Here is a 20,086-nt window from a genome sequence, read left to right on the forward strand (position 1 = left end):
ATCGGAACATTACAGCATAAATGTCTTTCACTTCCCCTCGCCTAACACCTTTTGCAAGACTCGGACCTTGTGTTCCCCTCCGAAGCCTTTCAGACACAACCACCACTAGGTTCACCCGCTCACTGTAACCACCGCTACAATAGTGGAGGACCACGGTCGCATCCTCGCGCCCTCAGACAATCCCGATTATTCCTCTCTTTGGCAGTCCATCCAGACCGGTAATCTTGCCAGCCTCAAGTCAACCCTACGCGACAGACCAAACCTCAACTTCAACGCTCTTTACGATGACGGCTCCGGCTACGATGCCAATGGCTTGATGCATCTAGCCGCGACGCGTGGCCACGTTTCCATCATACAGTTCTTGCTTGCGCACAACGCCTCAGTGGACCTGCGCGACCGTGACCGATTTGGAGACGCAACGCCACTCCACGCTGCGGCGCGAAAGTCTCGCGTGGGTGCCGTCAAGGTCCTCTTGGACGCTGGTGCTGATGTCAATGCCCGCGGTGCAAATGGGAATACACCGCTCACTACGGTCCTCGCAGGAAAGAAGGCTGTATCTAAGGAAAGCGTCAACACAATTATGCTAATGATCGACCACGGCGCCGATATCAACGCGCATGGAGAGGATAGTGGTAGCAGCGTTGTGCAAGATGCTGCGCGGCTTGGTGACAGAGGGCTTGTGAAGATGCTCTTGGCCCGTGGAGCAGATCCAGATAGCTTGGACACAGCTGCCTGGCCCGACTTTCCTTCCTTATTATTCTAAGCTCCTGAATTAGGTACTCACTGTACGTCTCCTTAGCGGAAGAACCCTGCTGGATAAAAGGGAAGTGGTTCGTTCGAGGATAGTGGGCTTGATGTTTGTGGCGACAATGCCGCTTTGTCCAGCTTAGACGGGCGAGAGCCAAGTCTGGGTGCAGTGGGTTGAGCTAACTTTAGAGAAATAGTATGTGATCCTTGGGATGCGGAAAGGATGTATTGGCTTATAAACCACGTACATAGTGAAACGGGATGAAGCTGGTACAGTAGCAAGCCGGTAGACGACTCGGAAGATGACACTGGTGGCGGTGCCAGCTGTTTGCTGCTATTAGCCCCGCCACACCCCGTCACTCAAGGCAAAATCAAAAGTATAGCTGAGTCCCGAAGGGCATAGCTTACCTCTATGTCCCCTTCGGGGTGACATACGTAAAAATTGGAACGATACAGAGAAGATTAGCATGGCCCCTGCACAAGGATGACACGCTTTTCCAGAGTGGTAGACCTACGGGTCTCAATATTTATTGCTCCTTTTTTGTTTGACTCGCCTCCCAGTTCTAAGGATGGCTGCTTTTTGGTTTTAACTTTTACTTGGTTTGCACTTGGCCCTATTATCGACCTCATCAATCCTCTTATCATTGTTGTAAGCTATGTTATAAGGGTTTCCTTGGGTATGTTGCTGTATCGAACGTTCCAAAGTAAAGTATATAACGACAGAGCTGACCTTTTGTAGTCTAAGTTAGTGACACCACGCATCTAGGAAAGAGTAAGCAAATGAGCGGTGTCCAAATGGCTCTTTCCTCCTTCACCACGCCCTCAGGTCAGTCCTCGACCCACACAATCCTTGATCTGCCTGACAACACCGCCCATCAGGCTTCCTGCTACCCTCCATCCACTCAGCACCGCCCTTCTTCACGTTCGTGCCATGCCATCCCCAGCTCTTCCGATAAGATGTCTTACGAGTTGCGTCACCGCCCTACCACAGTGAACAGCCGAACCCACGCACGCAAGCCCAGTTCACCGCGCAATGGACGCGGCTAATCCTCACGTACGCGCGGCATCGCAAGCTCTTCATGCTCCGCGTGGAGGACGCGGAGGTCGCAGGCGGTGACTGGGACGAGATCCTGCGCAACGAGCGTATCAATCGTACGTAGCCCCTTCACCCTACCCTTCTCCCCCCTGCTAGCGCCCGTCCTGTGGTCGTGTGACGCTGACTGTGGGACGCGCACAGGCCGAATACTGCCCTCGCACCTGAGCTCGCTCCTCGATACGATGGTGGCGAGCGAGCAGGCTGCGTTTGAGCCGCCGAAGCAGAGCAGGGCGGCGATCATCTACTGGCGGACACCGGAGGAGTGGGCGGACGCCCTGCATGCCTGGGTGCGTTCTCTCATCGATCACCCACCACCATGTCCACATGCTTTCTGGACATCTGTTTTCCGTGGCACGGCGTTTACTGACGACCTATGTTCGTTCCGCCTCATGCTTTATACGATGATGTCCGTCGTGACGCACGCGACGCACGCACTTTAGGCTGTGGCAACCGGCCAGCTGAACACGATCCTCACATTCTATGAGATCGCGGACCCGCCTGTCCCATCGCCCCTGTCCGGCATCCCCATCCCGCTCCTCCGGCGGGCCGTCACCTTTCTGGTGAAGTCGAATCGAGCACAGATCATCTCCGTGGCAGACGGCGAGGGCGTAAGGCTGTTCGCGGCGAAGTGAGTGATCCGACACACTACGGTCCGTGCTGTTCGATGTATGGGGAGGCATAGAAGCGTATCCGGGGTATAAGGCTCAGAAGGGGGTAATCTGTAATCTGGTGTGTATGTACCAGCCAGGCACGATGTTGTATTCCATCTGTAATCTACCATTGTGACATTAAAACGCGAGTAAGGGACGGGGAAGAGGGGAAAAGCCAAGAAGAGATAAGCCAACTATGTCCGTCGCAAGTCTGCGTGAGCACGGATGGGCGCTCGGGTCGCGACGACCACATTACGAGACGGCTTCCCTTTGGGATCGGCCAGCCCGAGATACGGCAGCGTGAGTTGCTTGTTTTCCTTGCTGTCGCGGCCCATCACTTTCTCCATCCGATTTTCGGGCCTTTTGGCGGTCTGCTTCGCCTTCGCCTTCGCCCTCGAGCTCGAACCTGAGCTCTTCGTCATCGACACTTTCCGAATCGTGCCCTTCGCCCTAGACCCCCCACCGAGAACCAGCTCTCCGTCGTCCTGGTGCTTCTGCTTCTTGACACGGCCTTGAGGCGCTGCGTGCGCAAGATTCCAGTCGGATTGGAAGTTGACCGCCGGAGGCTGGCGTCTGTCATCGGGGAGCGGCCGGTTCTCGAGCGCGGCGGGGCCGGGGGAAGATAGTCGCCGTGGGCTGGGTGGCCGCGGTTGCGAGGAACTTGAGATGTTGAGCTCGTCTTCCGAGTCGGACGGCTCGGCGACTGAGGTCTTCTCCACTTCCCACCCAAAGCCCATGCCGAACGGATCGTCCGCGTCGCCTTGGTCGCTGGATGCGCCGCCCAGTAACTGGTTGTAGTCTGGTGCCGAAACAATCAGCGATTCATCCGGAGGGGCAGCTGCAGGTGGGGCGGCGAGCTGGCCCTTGAGTCTGGTCACTTCGTCTCTCAATTCCTGGATTTCCCTATCGGAATCCTTGTGCTTCGCCTTCCACTTCTTTTCCTGCGTGTGGACGTTAAAGTACAGATACAAGGACAGCGACATCTACCCACATCTAACTTGAAAGTCGTGACTCGATGCTGCCATGTTCTCAGTTCTTCGTCCTTCGTTCGAAGCTCATCCAGCGCAGAAGTTCTATCTTGATCCGCTTTGGATGCTCGGGCGGTCGTCCGCTTCGCTTCCTCCTCCGCCTCCTGCTGACGCTGCTTGGCAAGGCGGACCTGACCGCGTTTCTCCTCCAGCTTTTCCTTCAGGGTCGTCACCTCGTTGGCACGTTGGCGCTGTTCGATTCCGAGAGAGATTGCGATTTCTCGTAGCTGTTGCTCCAGATCTTTTGCCCCATTTCGCGCCAAGCCCAGCTTCGTTTCGAGTTTGTGTATGCGACTTTGAAGGTCCTGGACCTGCCGCGCATGACGTTCCCTCGCGTCGGTAGATGAGGGACCAGCGTCGCCAGTAAGGTCGATGGTGTCCGAGTCGGCAGATATGCGACGACGTTTGGGGGAGCGGGGGTTCGAGTCGGAAGAGGAGGAGAGGTTAAAGAAGACGGGGCGCGGGTCTCGTTCTGCGTTGAATGGCTCTCTGCATGCTGGGCAGGGGACGGCTGTTTTGCGACATTCTCGATTTTGAATCTTCGTTTGGACCCATTGGCTGACACAGCTGGCACAAATACAGTGACCTGTTCCCAGTAGAGTTTCAGTGGGGGTACCACTGCTGACAGCGTGGGCCACATACCACACTTAAGAGACAGAACGCTCGCCAGGGACTGTTCACCCAAGCATATCGGACACTCTATAATTGGGCCATTCCCGCCGTCCATGACTTTCAGATCCCTCCGCAAAGTGCTACTCGCCCGTCGAAGTTCGAGTTTTCCAGGTGTTCAGAAGGTGGTAAGGATTCCTGGTTACTCAGAGTGGTCGATGGGCTTGGATTGCTAGCAAGACGCTCAGATTGAGATGGAGACGTCAATAGTGGGGGTGGAGTGGGGAGGTTGACGCGGTGGGACGCGACTTTGCGGTGCTGATCACGTGCCCGATGAACAGGAGGTGGCAATGCACCCCTTTCGTTCCCTCGTTCAACTCGGACTTCCACCACGACTTGGAGTCGGACGTATCACTGTGATCCTTACCCAGAGGCTTTACTAGGGTGACTCCTGTCCCAACGGAACTGCGATTTGCAATCCTGGATGCTGCCTGCTCGACGACCTTTTCTGCCGAGTTTCTTCCTCTGCATGCACCGTGCTGCATTCAACAACGCTAGATGTAAGCTGGAGTCGACTTCAGCTTGTCATCGAGCAGCCCAGATGAGGTGTTGGTGCCTTTCTTTATCGCCCTTTGAAGCCGCCTTTGCACGAGAGAAAACCAGCTAACGCTCATTCACCATCCTCTTATCATGCCACTTCGGTCCATAGATCTACCCCAGACGCCATCTGCGTGGCACTGCCCTACGCCATGGAACCAAGTTATTCCTTGGCTTTTGTTCTTCGCCGACCACGTTCTCCGGTTCTTCGCAATTTACGCTGTACAGCTTGATGCTTTGGTTCGATCAGGCGCTCGTTCACGGGGTAGAAGCTGATGGTAGATGCTACTATTTTCTGGGGCTCCATGCGTATAGACTTCGCAGAAGCCCTTGTGCCCGGAACCTCGCTCCCGGTTGTCCTATCGCAGAAGAGACAGCCATCAACAGCATGCCCAAGAGGTGTAGCGCATCAGCGAGCGGGTCTTGATGCCTTCGCATACTCCCGGCCTCGTCCGCTCTCGTTCTCACAACGTGGGCACCACGGGATCACACACGGCGCAGCCATTTCCTAGGCTACAGGTCTTCAATCAGGCGCTAGAACGCAGGTTTACGTTTATTCTTGCTTCTGTCTCTCACGGAATCTCAAACATTTGCCGTTCCGACCAAACCTCAAGCATTTTTTTTTAACTGCTGAAAGTAGAATAGCGCGTTTTCGCGCGTCGCTATGCTCGATTCTGGACGCCTTGAACGAAGCTGCCATCTCACGGCAGGCTACAGCGACTGCGGGTTTTACAAGCTTCCCAGGGATGTGCTGCCTTGGCTTGATCTCGGAGGAGTGTTTATTTACAGTGACCGTGTAAAGCAATCTGGATGGTGCTTTAGGACACTGATGCGTTCCTGTCGCGAGCTTGTCCGCGATCAACGATGCAGTGCACCCCACACGCGGTTCGTATCTCGACGAGGGGGGCCTGTGGCACCGTACAAACGTTCACACTCGATGGCCTCGGGTGTACTACGAACATGGTGGCTCGGCCCGGATGGAGATAGGTAGCCTGGGTGGCGAGCACTTGTGTGCCTGCGCGCACGGCCTCTGTCTTCGCGCTCAGCACGAATGCGACTTTGCTCCAAACTTCACGGTGTTCAAAAATGAAACACACTCCCTGGGTTGTAGGCGTTTTGTGCGGCCGCAACTTCCTGCGCGACATATTTAAGGTTGGCTGGAGTGGGGAAGGCTGCTTCAGCAACTTGCCGACCCCTCCCCCACACATCCCCACTTCAATTCATATCGCGTTTCCGTTCCTCATTCCTACCAGATAAAAAATGGCCACTACTACCGTTATTGCCCACAACGAGCGGACGTACCAGTCCTTCCCTGGCATGCAATATGTGCTGCCTTCCGACGGTGAGGAGAAGAAGAGGTGAGCAGCAACCACTGTAGCCATCATGGATGGAAAGACGCGTTTGCTCACTGATCCACCGCGGCAAACAGGCTCGACCTCCAACATCACGTCCTCAAGACCATCTTTGACAACCGCGTTGTTTTCCCGAGCATCACGTTCAACGCTGGCGACGTGATCCTCGACAGCGGCACCGGATCAGGTAAAAATAGCGGCACCGCGTTCACGCACCCATATAAATGAACATCGCTCACTCGCGATATCGCAGGTGCCTGGGCCCTCGACGTGCACCAAACCGTGCCGAGCACCGTCCAGCTGCAGGGCATCGACATCTCCGCACACCTCTTCCCCACCGCCCCCACGCCAAACCTCTCCTTCTCGCTCAACTCCATCGTCGACCTCCCCGCATCGTGGTCGAACAAGTTCGCGCTCATCAACCAGCGCCTGCTCATCGAGGCGCTCACGCTCTCGCAGTGGCGCGCCGCGCTCGCCGAGATGCACCGCGCGCTCGCGCCGGGCGGGTGGGTGCAGCTGCTCGAGATGGACGGCAAGGTCGTGCGCGGCGGCGCGGCGACGGACGCGCTGTATGATGTTGTGTATGCGCTGAGCGCCAAGCGCGGGTTGGTGCGCGACTGCTGCCACCGTATTCCGGAGATACTGAAGGAGCTGGGGTTCGAGAGCGTGACGGTTGAGAACCGCGATATGCCGCTGGGTAGCTGGGCGGGCGAGCTCGGTGTGCAGGGGAACTACGATCTCGGGGCGGTGTACAGGGGCATGAAGACGCCTGTGCTCAAGGAGGGCGGGCTCGGGTTCGTCACGACGGAGGCTGAGTACGACGCGTTAGTGGCCAACGCGGTCAAGGAGTGGGAGGAGACGGAGGGCGCGTCGGGCCCGTTCTATGTCATCTATGCGCAGAAGCCGCTCTCTGCATAGATCATGGCTCCGAGTCGGGGTTGGGGTTGTTCTCACAGCATACTTCGCATACTCACGCATACTCATGTGAAATTCTCATCGGATCTGTAAAGCGTACATGTACTATTTAGATTGCAATGCATTAGGGTGTACTTATCACGCCTTGGTAACCAAGTGTGTTTAAAAACGGTTAAATAGGATAAGAACGTCGGTACAGCAGCCACGCATCAGATTAGAGCTTGGCCTTGTTCGAAACCAAGCTCGCGTTGTGAGTGAGAATCTCCGACGCGCTCGACACCATCTCGTCAATGATCTGCTTCGCAGGAAGAACCTCGTTTATAAGCGCCGAAACGCGTCCAATCAGGAACGTGCGGGCCTCAGAGGCCCTCTCAGGGTGCTTCTCCATCTCGTGCTCGTTGGGAAGAATGCCCTTTGCCGTCAGCTGCTTGATCTCCTCCTGGCGAGTGTTGTTCCTAACCCAAGTTAAACAACCGCTGCCTACACTCCAAACAAACGCGACGTACCACTCATCCACATACGGCGTCCTCCGCACACGGAGCGGCCGGCCCGTGTAAATCAGCGTCGTCACCGCATCCTCGTAGCTCGCGCTGAGCAGCGCGTCCTTGTGCGCCTTGGGCGCGCCCGCCTCGGTCGCGGCGACGAAGCGCGTGCCTACCCACACCGCCTGCGCGCCCCACGACATGTTCGCGGCGAGCCCGCGCCCATCGTACACCGCGCCCGCGCCGACGACGTACACGGGCTTGCCCGTCAGCGGGGACGTGCGGCCCTTGACGGCGTCGACGCATGCGGGGATGAGGATCGAGGCGGGGGTGTCGCCCGTGTGGCCGCCGCCCTCGCCGGCCTGTGCGCAGATGAGGTCGACGCCGGCGTCGAGCGCTTTGGCGACGTGTTTGGGGTGGCCGACCATCTGTTAGAGCGACGTCGGAAGAGGCTGGGTTAGGACGGCGGTCGTTGGTAGGAAGACGCCACGTACGTTCATGATAGGGATGCCGGCCTTGTGCAGCTTCTCGACGGCGTGCTTGGGTGGGACACCGACGGCGCAGACGAAGAGACGGGTGCCCTCCTCAATGATGACGTCGAGGAGTGCGTCGAGCTGGCCCTTCTGGTAGTCGTACTACAGGCAAGCCCAATAAGTAAGCAACAATGACGTCTGAGTACATCTTCGTTCACACGTACGTTCGTCTTCCTCGCACTTCCACCAACCTGCGGAATCAGGAGATCAACACCAAAAGGTGCATCCTTGTGCTTGAGATCCGCCTTGAGCGCCTTGATCTGTTCCCGAGCTGGTCAAAAACGAATCCAAAGCCTCCTGTCCTCAAACCGGGCGTACCTGCTGCCTGAGGATCTTGGGCGTGTACCCGTGTCCACCAATGACACCGAGGCCACCAGCATTGGTCACGGCAGCAGCGAGCTCAGGGCCAGCAGCGACGTTCATGCCTGTGAGACGCACAAGAGCGGGTCAGCCCTCGCCGTTCTCCTCCGATTCCTCTCTATATAAACACGAACCTGCGAGCAGAACGGGATGCTGGATCCCAAACATCTGAGTAACGGGGGTCGTGATGACGGGCATAGCGTCGTAAAGCGTATGGATGAGACGAGGCGGTGGGAGAGGGAAGGAGCAATAGACTCGAGAGGCTTTTAGCGTATATGAATGAAACGACACAGGCACATGCACTCACCACCGGTCACCCGGCAACCCAATGCTCCGGATTGCCGCATTATGCGGGGCACGTCAGCAGATGCGCTTCTCTGAACCTGACGCGGATCGGCCCTGATCGGCCAAGGCCCGCGCGAAGCATCGGGGACGCCGGCCGTTTGCCCGAGGTTGACACAATATGTCGTTTGCAATCATCTCGAGACAGTTCGGTCCTCGAGCTCGAGGGTATATAAAAAAGAGGTATATAGATATTTATGCGAGTAGGTTATAAGCCATAGGATCGATGCTAGCATTTAATTAAAGCAAGGAAACAATGTGGGCCCTGGAGCGACTAGGATATATGATACATGGTATGCGTAAATGCAGGCAGTCCTCAGCAGGATATATGAACGGATCCTTCGAGATGCAGGGAATAAGACCATGATGTAATGAAATCAAAAATCAAAGACAAGAAAAACGAAGGTAAAGGCAGAGATGAACCTCTCATGAAGACCCATCCGCAGATGCAGACACGTCGGGCGCAGAGTCGTCCATGATCATCGACTGCGGCGGCGATCGCCCAGCGGCCTGCATCAGCCGTCGGAGTCGGGCTAGCTCGCTGGCAAGCTCCCTGCGATGACGATCAGAGGTCAGCGTACGTCAACAGTGGCACGGGATCGACGATGAAACCAAAAGAACAGAAAACGCACTTTGCAATCTGGTTCGACTCATCGCTCTTCTTCGAAAACTCCTCCGTCTGCGTGCGCAGCTGCCCGATCTCCAGCCGGAAACAGTCCTCCGCCTCCTTGCGAATATTCTCGTGCGCGTGCTTCAGCTCCCGCATGCTCTCCCGCTGGCCATCTGCCGCGCGCACCTCCGCGACGAGGCGCTGGTACTTCTGTCCCATCATCTCCGCCTCCTTCTTCAGCATGTCCTCCCGCCGCCTCATCTCTTCGCGCAGGCGCTCCGTATCCACCTTCCAGCCCTCGGCCATGCTCTTGATGCTATCGCGGAGTGTGACGTACTCGCGCTCGGATTTCTGGGACAAGGCCGTCGACTCGGCGAGGGAGGCTTCCATTTCACGAAGGGATTTCTTGGATGCCGAGGTTTCGGTTTTTAGCTGGGATTTCATGGATGCTGCTTCGGCTTCAGCTTTGCGGGCTCTCTCAAGGACCTAATGAACGGTATCTCATATTAGCCGCGTCAGGCATCGGGGAACAGGCGACGCACCTCCTGTAGTAGCCGCTCCTTACGAGCGACGACATTATTCAGCCCTTCATTCTCCAGCCTCAGCCTTTCCCGGCTCTCCTTCAGATCCTCCGTTTGCCGGGTGAGCTGGGCCACCGTGCGCTGGGACAATCGAAGCTGGGACTTGGTGTTCTCGAGCGCGTTTCGTGCATTGATAACGCCCGTCTGCAGATCCGCTAGCACCCTGGTCGTTCCACCAGGCGTAAACGACAAGCGTTTATTCGGAGACGAGGGCTGCCCGGTAGGCGACATCACGCTCAGCCTCCCGCCATCTCTTCCCGACGGCGACGGCGGCGTGGGTGACATTCCCCTGTTCGCGGGATTGCCCTCTTCCGCGAGAGCCCGGGCGTTGCCTACAGTTTACAAGTTGAGAGACGATGAGCTGCGAGGCGCCACGGAGATGCGGGGGCGGAAGGGGGGCACTGACCTACAGATGAAACTGGTATCCCTATCGCGTCCTGTGGTCAGTACGGGAGACAAACGGTGGCGACGGACCCACGACTTAGTGAGCGGTCGAGGCTGTGCTGCCGCCTCATCGCGTCCTTGGACGGCGTCCCAAAGTCCGTCGGAACGCCCTCCCTGATCCCGTCCTGCTGCAGCGGGAGCGGGAGACCCGAGTCGCGACCGGCGAGGCCCTGGAGGTGGTCGTGGCTGTTGCGGCGCTGCATCTTGGGGGTGCCGGGGGCGGGGTAGGGACTGATGTCGAGGACGGAGTCGTCCTGGGTGGTTGTGCCTGGGGAGAGGGGCATCATGAATCCGAGGGGGAGGGGGCGGGGGCCGGCGAGGATGATGTCTTCTAAGGAGTGTAGCTGGGCCTGCTGCAGCCGGATGGAGTGTCTGAGCGTCGATATCTGGTTGCGCACGGCAACTGCGCGGGTGGAGATGGGATGTGGATTGTTGGGGATGGAAATGGAAATGGTGATGAGTAAAATGCAGTGACGACATGGCAGTGGGAGGTGGACGTACCTGGGTCATCAGAGGAGAGGGAGGGAGAGAGGGAGGGAGAGTGTGTCCGGAACGAGCGATTGGAATTGCGTGATGATGATCTTGATGTGGGCCGAATAGGTGAGTATGGGCTTCCGAGCGAGACAGACATCCAATGGCGCGTCGAGAACAGGTGAGAGGGCAAACGGACGGTAAAATGCAACAACTCGGAGCACTTGGATGCAGTGGTTGCTAGGTAGAAAACGAGTGTAGTGTGGGTTAAGGTTTGAGCAAGATAAAAGGAAATAAAGAGATAGTAAGTATAGTGTCCAGCGCCTATGGAGTGAGCTCGTTGCCTCAGACGACGTCAGGCGGATGCCTCGTGTGCTGAGCTGATCACCTTCAGAAACCTCCGACCACTGCCCCCGCTGTTTGACTCTGTTTGATCCACTACCCGCAACGCGTCCACGTGGACGCATACATCCACCGTCTCTGTCTTTGCCCTCGTTACCTGCGAGCTCAATACCACTCATGTCTGATTGCAGCATATGTCTATCGTCTCTCAGGAATCCAGTGTGTACTCCGTGTGGTGAGGAGCATCATCTAGTCACCCGGCGCGTCGCGACTCGGAAGTCGCGCTGCACGCGCTCATGCTGAACGCGTACTAGGTCACATCCATTGCGAGGCGTGCCTTAGAGGTTTTGTAGAAAGAGGAGATGACGCGTACACGTCAACATGTCCCACCTGTCGTACGCCTTTCAGCATCAGTGAGCAGCCCCCAAGCGCAATCGGCGCACTGCATCGTAAGCTGACGCGCACGAAAGCAACCCCTGACCTAAGATTTATCCCTCAAAAGCTACACACCTTCCTTCATCCAGAAGTCCGCAAAGTATATCTGGATACGTCTACGTCCGATCAACTGCGGCACAGAGTCAAAGAGCTCGAGGCGCGCGTGCAGTCACTTTCGAGAGACAAGGAGCAGCTCATGCAGCGCTGCGAGGCCTACATGGCCTCCTCGGCCGAGCACGCCGAGGGGGAGAAGCGCGCACGGAAGGAGGCCCGCGATGCGAAGAAGAAGCTAGCCAAGTATCGCAAAAGCACGGCACAGGCTGAGACAGCGAACGCGTGAGTTCATGGAACTCGTTGGCCGATGGTAAACTTGCTAATGATGTCGGAATCTAGGTCTGTTGCAGCAGGGCCAGCAAGCACATCTGCTGCATCTGAGAAAACTGAGAAATTATCCGAGAGCGACCCATCGTTTCTTTTTGATAGCGATGGTGAAGACGAGGGGTTATTCGGACCGCCGCCTAGGAAGAGGCTGCGCAATCAAAGTCAAAATCAACAGCGACCACGCTCCGACTCGTAATCTATTCGGTTTGGGTTTACTAGACTTCATCGCACAGTAGTCATTTGCACGTCGTATTCATTGCTCGACCCCGATATTTATCCACCATGCTCGATACCAGGTCTGTCTTCCCGTGGGATTGTTTCCAGGCTTCATCTCCTCAAGCTCTCGAGCCAATCTTTCTCATCCTGTCGGGATCTGTTGGAACTCGATTTTCTTCCGTTACGCTCGGGAACAAGTTACTGTATACGACACTGCATACAACCACCGGTATTGTTATTAAACAAGCACGACGTGCCTCTTTCTCTTGTATTGGTGTTCAAAGTACCCAACAGTATCGTTACGGTTCACTGCGCACTTAAAACGATCAACAGGACCCCGTCATCGCTCTTCTCGTGAGAGATATCCTCTAGTCGAACATGGCGTGTACCACATTGTCGACTATCACAAGGCAACCCGCCTTCTGCGAAACGCAATGCTCCTCGGCGACAAAGCTCGCCATTCTCCTCCTGGCGCGTCCCACGCTCCCTCGAGCTTTTCATAGCACACTAGGAAATGCCTTCATCTTCGAGGGCACCGAGGACTTTATCCGATAACAACTTAATCTCTCCTTCCTTTGCAACGCTCATGTATGACATGTTCCCAGTGCCCTAATTTTGACATGTCCATGGAGGATGCACGTCTGAGAAAGGTGGCGCATCATGAGAAACTCTTTCCTCATCGCCATGCTCTGCTTCTCACGAGGTATACACGTATACGCAATGGGCACGCTATGCAGTAAGTGCCCCTTGACTTGCGGCTGTACTGCAGGCCTCATGGAGGCAACCAGAACCCCGGATCGCCACTGTCAAGCTACGCTACGATAACAGCGGGGGTGCCAGCGGCGATAATACGAGGGGCGAGTTGCCTGGTAAGGACGTGCAAGCGTTAATCCCGGTTTCTGATGGACGATAGGCTTCGAAACTGCCTTCGAGCAATAGTACTTCCAGCATGAACCGCACCGGTCGACCGCCAGCCCACTGCCCGAGGGTGTGTCACCCACTTAGGGCGCGTATAAAGTAAAGTAAGCTTTCGATTGTCGCCATCTGTCCACACACGCGTTCAGATTTTACGAGATTACAGTGTCCGGCGAGTGTGTTCTCGCTCTGCGTGCATGAGAAAATAATCAGGCGGGGACCCTGCCATTTGTCCGTCTTCTGGTCGATCTTCGCAGCGAGCACGACCGAGCGTTCCCGCGGTCCATCAGGAGATGGAAGTTGTGCTGCTACTTCCTCGGACTTGGAGAGGTCGTTGCTTCAATTTCGGGGAATAGCTGGGCACTGGAGCCCCCTTTCTGCGACGTGGAGAGGCGGGAGACTATGGAGCAGTGCGGATGGGTTTACACGGTCGCTTCACGCAGGCATCAGAATCGGAAGCCCTTGTGCAAATGTCGTGTTCCCTGCGGGCGCTCGCTCTGAATCAGCCTGGCCCGGGGCCGGGGAGCTGTTCCACTGCGCTGGATACGCGTGGGGGTATTAAAACGAAGCCAACTAAGCAAAGATGCGAGGCACGCAAAGCTCGGTCGCCCACCTGTCCACCCTCGGTCGCGTTTTATTCGCTCACCCCGCACTTTAGAGGCTCAACCCTCACTACTGGCATATTGCGACGATGTCCGTGTACAACACCGGCACAGAGGCCCTCCCGCCTTTCAACAGCGCTGCCAAGGGCGACATCGTCCTGCGGTCCTCTGATGCCGTCCACTTCCGCGTGTTCCGGTGCCTCCTGGCGCTCGCCTCCCCATTCTTCGACGCCATGTTCGATCTTCCCCAGCCACAGCCAGCGACGGTGCACGGAAGGACCACCCTCGTCGGGGACCTCGACGTGATTCCCATGACGGAGAACGGCCGCACGGTGGACGCGATGCTGCGGTACTGTTACCCGGCGGCGTCGGTGCCGCTTCCCGCGCTGGAGACCCTCGAGGACGTCGAGCAGGTTCTGGAGGGCGCGATCAAGTACGGCATGGAGGGCGTCGAGCAGCAGATCAGAAAGCTCCTCGTCTCGCCGCGCTTCCTCGACGCGCAGCCCCTGCACGTCTTCGCCATCGCCACGCGGCTCGCGCTCGAGCCCGAGGCGCGTCTTGCCGCCCGACACCTCCTGCAAGCGCCTCTGCCTCTGCCTCTACCAAAAGCACGGGCAGGAAACGAGATCCAGCGGGGGACCGTCCTCCCCGCAGCAGACCTCGCGCGCCTCCACAAATACCGCGCGCGGTGCACACACGCCGCGCAGACCCTACTCGCCAACCTCGCGTCCGCGGGGCCCCGGCTCGCGCAGAGCTACGCGTTCTACCAGTGGTGGACCGCCGCGTGCGCGTGCCCGACGCGGAGCGACGCGCGCGCCGCGGGGTACATGATGCACGGCACGTACGCGCGCGCGTGGTGGGCGGACTGGCTCGACGGTGTGCGCGATGCGCTGGCGGAGGCGCCGTGCGGTGCGACGGCCGGCAGGGACGTGGACAAGGTTGTTGAGGAGCGGTGCGCGGCGTGTCCACGGTGCAGGCGCAAGGCGCATGCTGCTGTGAGCGAGTTTGCGAGCGCGCTGGCGGGGGAGATCGATAGGGCGGTTGAGCAGGTGGGTCTTTTTTTTGTGGTTTGCCCTGGTTTGTTTGCTCGATGAATTGCCACTTGGCTGGCGGCGCGTTGTTTGGGGCGTTTCTGCATCAGATATCTGTTGTGTGGCTGGTTGAGTGTTACATTGAGCATTGGTGCTGACTTTCTGCTTTACGATAGGTTGAGCTGTAACTTCGGAAAGTTTGAATCCAAGACTTGGGGCCTGACAGGCCCTTCGCGCACATATGTAGATGGGGAAATGCGGACCGATATCCTGGGATTTGCTCACAGGTCCATCATGATGGTTGGCGACGCCGCCGCCGCCTCAGGCGAGGCGTCAAGGGGCTCCCGTTCAATACATTCGAATGGCACATAGAACTGCCAGCGGTCACCGACGGTTGTCTCCCAACACAGCGGGTATATGGGCACGAGTCACATGCCCTCCCATGCCGTCAAGAAGGCAGAGGCACGGTCGATAGATCTCCCCCGGGATCACCGGAGACGGATAGACAGCGGAGACATCAAGACATGTAGAAAGAGTAAATCCAGCATTTAGCATTAGACTAGCATTCATCAACTGTAGCGTTATTCATCTAGACATCATCTAAAGCCCAAGCTTGAGCAAAGGAATCTAATCTAAGGACGCGACCAAGAGCGCCTTCACGCATTGGCTCCAATGGGAGAACAGCCATCGTTGATCAGACTGTTCTGTTCGAGCCGTCCCGTCAGCTACCCGTTCATGATACGAGAGTTTGGACACGTACGTAGCTGTTGCCCGTGCAGCATACGGGCGTCTGGTTGCAGGTGCCTGCGTCGGCGCCGAGCGCGCTGATGGGGCTGCAGTGGAGGCCGACCTGTCCAGTCACACCTTCGGCGGAGAGACCGAGCGACCTGAACGCCTCGGCGACCTCAGTGCTCTTCGCCTGGTGGGGTGGCATAGCATGGACGTCAGCAACAAGATAGGCACGGAAAACGGGGACGAACGTACGTCCTGGACGCTGTTGCAGCATACCGCGCTGCCGGTGTTGCACTGGCCAGCGATGACGATGGAGACAAAGGGGAGGAGAGCGAAGAGACGGCAAAACATGATGAAATAAGACTGGTGAAGCTGAAGAGCGGGCTGCGAGCTGAGGAGAGAGCGAGAGACACCAAAGGCTTTTATACGTTTTCTGGAGCGCGGGCCTCGCTATCTAGAAGCGGGGATTTACGTCCTCTCGAACGAGCAGAAGCACTTGAGGCGAACATGCCGCCCTTCGAGCGGCCACTTGGCACCAACATCCGTGACGGTGTTTTGACGTTTACGTGCAGGAATCCTTTTACGAAGTGGTGGTTAGGAGCGCGACGACGCTCGGACGACGTAAAAGCAGCCAGGAGTACGATGGCGATACGAGGAGTATCCTTCAAAGGTGTCTGAGCCCACGCAGGTCACGCCAGAGCAAAAAAAAATCAAGAGCTAGTCGATGCGGATGACCGACGAGCCCGTGGTTGACGTTAAACCACCGTGCCCGATTGCAGCTGCACATGGTTGAGCGATTTGCGCCATTCAGCGACACAAGGTTTTTCATGCCAAGAGAGTCGACTGTAAGACTGACTTGCCATCCTCCACGCATCTTACTCTCTACCGCGTCAAAAGCTTTGCTCCCTCGCCCCTCCCCTCGGCGCTTCGGTCGCGATCTAATCGCTAGCTATGAGCACGAGTGCTGGTCCATCGCCCACAGTTCAATAATGCCGGGCTCAGACTTCCATTCCAGGAGACAATGAGCACGTCAATCCTTGCACCATTGCAGAATGCAGCAGTTAGACTGTCATTGGAGGAGGCTGTTGGTTGCTGGGTGACGCACGGGTGAGGCGCGGAGGCAGAGGAGGGGTTTCGGCTGGTCGGCCCTGGACATGATGGTGGTTGCCGGAAAGGCAACGCTCTGTCCGTGTGCTCCGGACTACCCCTCACGACGACCAACGCTGTCTCATCTAGTCTGGCCAGCGCCTGGGCTTATCAGCCTGCCTGCTTTTAACCAACAGGGCCCATTCGATGTCCTTGGTGCCCGACAATATGTCTGTCGCAGAGACTGACACTGACTCGACAGAAACTCTACACGTCTCACCGGGGCCTGGACTTGGAGGAGGGACAACCAGCCTCGTCGAGCTCGTGGACGCTGGTGCCCCGTTCAACAGGCCTGACGCCGACGTCATCCTGCGGGCGTCCGACAGTGTCGACTTCCGCTTCTACAAGTTCCTCCTGCTCCTCGCCTCCCCTTTCTTTATGAACATGTTCTCCCTCCCACAGCCCAAGGCTCATGACGTCGCCGCGGATGAGACAAAGTACGGCTGCCCCATCATACCCGTCACCGAGCGCAGTGAGGTCATCCGCAAGCTGCTAGGTTTCTGCTCGCCCGTGTACGACACGCACATGCCCGCGCTCGAGAACCTCGACATCGTCACCAGCCTGCTCGACGCAGCGGACAAGTACGACATGAAACGCGTCGGCACGTTCATCGTCGGCATGCTCACTGCGCCGCGCTTCCTTGAGGCCGAACCTCTGCGCGTCTTCGCGATCGCGTGCAGATACAGAGCGGAGAAAGAGACGTCGATTGCGGCAAAGTACTTGCTGCGTTATGCCATTGCAGAGATAGAATACACCCCGGAACTCGACTGTATATCGGGCGGGGACTACCACAGCCTGGTCAAGTACCACACGACCTGCGGGCAGGCCATGAACCAGATCTCGCGCCACTGGTCGCTCCTTCCGCTCCCTCCGTTAGACTGCAAGGTGTGCAGGAAGAAAGGCATTTCCAAGATAAGCACCAAGGAGTACCAGGACGCTGTCGTTTACGCACTCTCATTCCGGCCGTGCGCCGAGACACTTCTCAACAGCGATTGGTTGGACGCCATGTTGAAGAAGGCGGGCAGCTGTCCGAACTGCCGTGAGCGGGTGCCACAGAGGATGGCGGTGTTTGTCAAGGACTTGACTATCCTTGTCGATGAAATCGTAGCGGACGTGCGTGTTCTTTCCTCGGCCTCAACATCTCAATCCCAGCTAACTTCGTTCTTGCTCCCTCTGTAAGGTCCCGTTGGGAATCAACTTTCACTAGGGCTCGTTGAGGAGCTCGCGTTTCCGTCATTGCACTGACTCATCGTCACCTCCACTCTTCCATCACGAATTTATCGCTATCCTCCAAGGACGATAACGGTTACCACCCTGTTTATCTTGTCTAATACGTTAATATGGATGTACTCAGTCATGCATGTATCGCTACTTACCTATGTTCTTGCTTATGGACTTTCGCTATCGTCATCTTGTCTATGTTCGCCCTGTTATAAATAGCCCCTGAACGGAGGTTGTTGCGACGAAACGCCAGCGACCGGCGAGCAAGAGCCCTTACCGTCCCCGACGCGTCGCTTGTTCGCGTCATGATTTCCACTCTCACTGCAGTTCGTCTCGTTCGACCATGCCGCCATGCTCTCCTGCAGCAGCACTTCAGGTCGCTCTCGATATCGACACACCCACGATTCGGCTCGCTGCTTACTAGACCATGGCAGCCCAGCTCAGGGAACCTTGCATCGAAACTCCACCTGGTCTCACCCGTGCGGCGCCTGAGCACGACGCCCATTTCACGCGACACGGAGAAGAAGCGTAACGAGGGGACCCAGGAAGATGCGCCTCCAGCAGTGACAGTGCACGAAAACATATACACCATCCCCAACCTTCTCACCGTCTCGCGCATCCTCGCATGCCCTGTCCTCGGCTGGTCCATCGTCGACGGCAACTTCCACCTCGCGACTGGGCTGCTCGCGTACGCCGGCCTGTCCGATCTGGTGCGCACCCCGTCTTTCTTGCTCTTCGTCCGAGGAGCTGCGTCGCGGTGAAGAAAGGCTGACTCCCAGTGATGGTGGTGGCGGATGTGGTGGTGCGGCACGGAAAAGGTGGATGGATACCTCGCGCGGCGGTTCAACATGCGCTCCGTGCTCGGCACGATTCTCGACCCCGCAGCGGACAAGACGCTCATGACGACGCTGACTATCACGCTCGCTATGAAGGGCTTGCTCCCAGGTGAGTCACCACTTTCCCTTTTCTTACGCCAATTGGAAGCGCCAGAGGCTGACCAAAACCGTGCTTCACTCTGGATCCTGCTCGTGGAAACGAACGGACGACACGAACGAACAGTCCCGCTGGCGGTGATCATCATAGGACGCGACGTCCTGCTCAGCCTCTCGGCGTTTTGGATCCGCTATACGTCTCTCCCTGTACCTGTGAGCCCCTCATTTCCCCTTCTACGAACTAGTCCGACGTTTATACATGGACCAACCCACAGAAAACGTTCTCGCGATATTGGGACTTCTCGATACCCTCCGCCGAGGTCCGGCCGACGTTCATAAGCAAGGTCAACACCGCGCTACAGCTGGGCTTGATGGGCATCACCACCGTCTCGCCCTTGCTTTCTGGGTACTGGCTCGGCCTGACCGAACTGCAGTAAGTGTTCCTGTCCTCGTCCCTATTTGCCAGAGCACGCTGAACGATGTTTTTTTCGCAGGTGGATGGTTGCAGCCACAACGATCTGGAGCGGCCTTTCGTATGTCTTTACAAAGGACGCGGTGCGCATCATATCCAGCACCCGCAAGGAGCCTCCTCCCTCATCATAGCACTCGGTCATTCCACGTTGAACACAGTGGTCGCGGACAACGTCGGGGATTTTCTAGACATTTCCAGGTATCCATGTTCTATCATTCTACATATCGATACAACACAGCGGATTACAGAAGAACGGTACTTTGGTATTGCTAATATTATCGGTCGATTCAGATGCATAAGACCCGTTAGGATGCGAGTGTCGAAAGCGAGGAGGAGAAAAGAAACGAGAGAAAAAGAATAACATAAAGGAAGAGATCAGAAAACGTGTGATTTAATTGGCGCGACGACGACGGACGTCCTGCAGAGCGTCCGTTATTGCCTGCCTGCAGGACCGGGCCTGACTCCAGGCTTCGCCGGAACGTTGCACGGTTTCTCCAGCCAACACCAACGCGACCCAAAAAGCACGCCTGCTCGAAAAGCGCACCAAGGAGAACTCCGAAGCGATCGCGCAGCTGCGCGACGAACGCTCCCTGCTCAGCGGCGAATACAAGTCCCTCCAGAAAAAGCTCGCCGAGGTGTCCGAGCGCGCCGTGTCGATCCGGGACGAGTTCGCGTCCTACCGCGCGTCGCACGAGGGCCGGCGGCACCAGCTCGACCTGCACCTGCAGGAGATCGACGAGCTGCGGTGCACGCTGGCCGACCGCGAGGGCGAGCTGCAGCGCGCCGAGGCGGAGAAGCACGCGCTGGCTGCGGAGAAGGGCGATGTGGCGCGGACGATCGGCGC

At 57.2% G+C, this 20,086-nt stretch overlaps 10 protein-coding genes across 10 annotated transcripts; 6 read left to right on the forward strand and 4 right to left on the reverse strand.

The window, feature by feature from the left end:
- Positions 1–1,542: 1,542 nt before the first annotated feature.
- CONPUDRAFT_169508 (ESCRT-II complex vps25 subunit) lies at positions 1,543–2,651 on the forward strand (the record flags this gene model as incomplete). The annotated part of the gene is made up of 5 exons (XM_007776323.1): positions 1,543–1,573; positions 1,627–1,669; positions 1,739–1,899; positions 1,985–2,130; positions 2,284–2,651. The coding sequence occupies 5 exons, from the start codon at positions 1,543–1,545 to the stop codon at positions 2,473–2,475; spliced, it is 573 nt and encodes a 190-aa protein (XP_007774513.1). The 3' UTR covers positions 2,476–2,651.
- CONPUDRAFT_169509 (uncharacterized protein) lies at positions 2,626–4,248 on the reverse strand (the record flags this gene model as incomplete). Its single annotated transcript, XM_007776324.1, has 3 exons — positions 2,626–3,434; positions 3,485–4,107; positions 4,164–4,248. 3 exons carry the CDS (start codon positions 4,246–4,248, stop codon positions 2,688–2,690), a joined length of 1,455 nt encoding a protein of 484 aa, XP_007774514.1. The 3' UTR covers positions 2,626–2,687.
- A 549-nt stretch (positions 4,249–4,797) lies between these two features.
- CONPUDRAFT_140097 (uncharacterized protein) lies at positions 4,798–5,326 on the forward strand. The gene has a single exon (XM_007776325.1). The coding sequence runs from the start codon at positions 5,003–5,005 to the stop codon at positions 5,237–5,239; it is 237 nt and encodes a 78-aa protein (XP_007774515.1). The 5' UTR covers positions 4,798–5,002; the 3' UTR covers positions 5,240–5,326.
- Positions 5,327–5,357: 31 nt separating this feature from the next.
- On the reverse strand, positions 5,358–8,629 carry CONPUDRAFT_112344 (2-nitropropane dioxygenase). Its single transcript, XM_007776326.1, has 8 exons — positions 8,504–8,629; positions 8,328–8,434; positions 8,174–8,269; positions 7,971–8,111; positions 7,501–7,904; positions 6,333–7,449; positions 6,155–6,266; positions 5,358–6,083 (listed from the first exon to the last, which is right to left on the reverse strand). The coding sequence occupies exons 1-6, from the start codon at positions 8,565–8,567 to the stop codon at positions 7,209–7,211; spliced, it is 1,053 nt and encodes a 350-aa protein (XP_007774516.1). The 5' UTR covers positions 8,568–8,629; the 3' UTR covers positions 5,358–6,083; positions 6,155–6,266; positions 6,333–7,208.
- A 272-nt stretch (positions 8,630–8,901) lies between these two features.
- Positions 8,902–11,169, reverse strand: CONPUDRAFT_132015 (uncharacterized protein). Its single transcript, XM_007776327.1, has 6 exons — positions 10,848–11,169; positions 10,381–10,749; positions 10,309–10,329; positions 9,864–10,234; positions 9,340–9,807; positions 8,902–9,260 (listed from the first exon to the last, which is right to left on the reverse strand). The coding sequence occupies exons 1-6, from the start codon at positions 10,975–10,977 to the stop codon at positions 9,138–9,140; spliced, it is 1,482 nt and encodes a 493-aa protein (XP_007774517.1). The 5' UTR covers positions 10,978–11,169; the 3' UTR covers positions 8,902–9,137.
- A 371-nt stretch (positions 11,170–11,540) lies between these two features.
- Positions 11,541–12,171, forward strand: CONPUDRAFT_159219 (uncharacterized protein; the record flags this gene model as incomplete). Its single annotated transcript, XM_007776328.1, has 3 exons — positions 11,541–11,572; positions 11,646–11,930; positions 11,988–12,171. 3 exons carry the CDS (start codon positions 11,541–11,543, stop codon positions 12,169–12,171), a joined length of 501 nt encoding a protein of 166 aa, XP_007774518.1.
- A 1,543-nt stretch (positions 12,172–13,714) lies between these two features.
- Positions 13,715–15,348, forward strand: CONPUDRAFT_132017 (uncharacterized protein). The gene is made up of 2 exons (XM_007776329.1): positions 13,715–14,757; positions 14,916–15,348. Exons 1-2 carry the CDS (start codon positions 13,798–13,800, stop codon positions 14,925–14,927), a joined length of 972 nt encoding a protein of 323 aa, XP_007774519.1. The 5' UTR covers positions 13,715–13,797; the 3' UTR covers positions 14,928–15,348.
- Positions 15,349–15,395: 47 nt separating this feature from the next.
- On the reverse strand, positions 15,396–15,822 carry CONPUDRAFT_66258 (hydrophobin; the record flags this gene model as incomplete). The annotated part of the gene is made up of 3 exons (XM_007776290.1): positions 15,396–15,443; positions 15,500–15,626; positions 15,692–15,822. 3 exons carry the CDS (start codon positions 15,820–15,822, stop codon positions 15,396–15,398), a joined length of 306 nt encoding a protein of 101 aa, XP_007774480.1.
- Positions 15,823–16,700: 878 nt separating this feature from the next.
- On the forward strand, positions 16,701–18,058 carry CONPUDRAFT_85425 (uncharacterized protein). The gene is made up of 2 exons (XM_007776330.1): positions 16,701–17,730; positions 17,798–18,058. The coding sequence occupies exons 1-2, from the start codon at positions 16,786–16,788 to the stop codon at positions 17,822–17,824; spliced, it is 972 nt and encodes a 323-aa protein (XP_007774520.1). The 5' UTR covers positions 16,701–16,785; the 3' UTR covers positions 17,825–18,058.
- Positions 18,059–18,143: 85 nt separating this feature from the next.
- CONPUDRAFT_132023 (uncharacterized protein) lies at positions 18,144–19,719 on the forward strand (the record flags this gene model as incomplete). The annotated part of the gene is made up of 5 exons (XM_007776331.1): positions 18,144–18,548; positions 18,657–18,783; positions 18,898–18,983; positions 19,046–19,203; positions 19,265–19,719. 5 exons carry the CDS (start codon positions 18,144–18,146, stop codon positions 19,371–19,373), a joined length of 885 nt encoding a protein of 294 aa, XP_007774521.1. The 3' UTR covers positions 19,374–19,719.
- Positions 19,720–20,086: the final 367 nt, after the last annotated feature.

This window comes from Coniophora puteana (genome assembly GCF_000271625.1).
Source record: "Coniophora puteana RWD-64-598 SS2 unplaced genomic scaffold CONPUscaffold_17, whole genome shotgun sequence".
In the NCBI taxonomy this organism is placed as follows: domain Eukaryota; kingdom Fungi; phylum Basidiomycota; class Agaricomycetes; order Boletales; family Coniophoraceae; genus Coniophora; species Coniophora puteana.

Coding starts and splice junctions, on each gene's coding strand:
- CONPUDRAFT_140097 (XM_007776325.1), top strand. CDS start 5,003: ATGGTAGATGCTACTATTTTCTGGGGCTCCATGCGTATAGACTTCGCA.
- CONPUDRAFT_112344 (XM_007776326.1), bottom strand. CDS start 8,567: ATGCCCGTCATCACGACCCCCGTTACTCAGATGTTTGGGATCCAGCAT. Junction 8,270..8,327: donor CCAAGATCCTCAGGCAGCAG/GTACGCCCGGTT, acceptor GCTCGGGAACAG/ATCAAGGCGCTCAAGGCGGA. Junction 7,450..7,500: donor ACGCCGTATGTGGATGAGTG/GTACGTCGCGTT, acceptor AACTTGGGTTAG/GAACAACACTCGCCAGGAGG.
- CONPUDRAFT_132015 (XM_007776327.1), bottom strand. CDS start 10,977: ATGTCTGTCTCGCTCGGAAGCCCATACTCACCTATTCGGCCCACATCA. Junction 10,750..10,847: donor CCTCTCCTCTGATGACCCAG/GTACGTCCACCT, acceptor CCACCCGCGCAG/TTGCCGTGCGCAACCAGATA. Junction 10,235..10,308: donor GATACCAGTTTCATCTGTAG/GTCAGTGCCCCC, acceptor TGTAAACTGTAG/GCAACGCCCGGGCTCTCGCG.
- CONPUDRAFT_132017 (XM_007776329.1), top strand. CDS start 13,798: ATGTCCGTGTACAACACCGGCACAGAGGCCCTCCCGCCTTTCAACAGC.
- CONPUDRAFT_85425 (XM_007776330.1), top strand. CDS start 16,786: ATGTCTGTCGCAGAGACTGACACTGACTCGACAGAAACTCTACACGTC. Junction 17,731..17,797: donor TCGATGAAATCGTAGCGGAC/GTGCGTGTTCTT, acceptor TCCCTCTGTAAG/GTCCCGTTGGGAATCAACTT.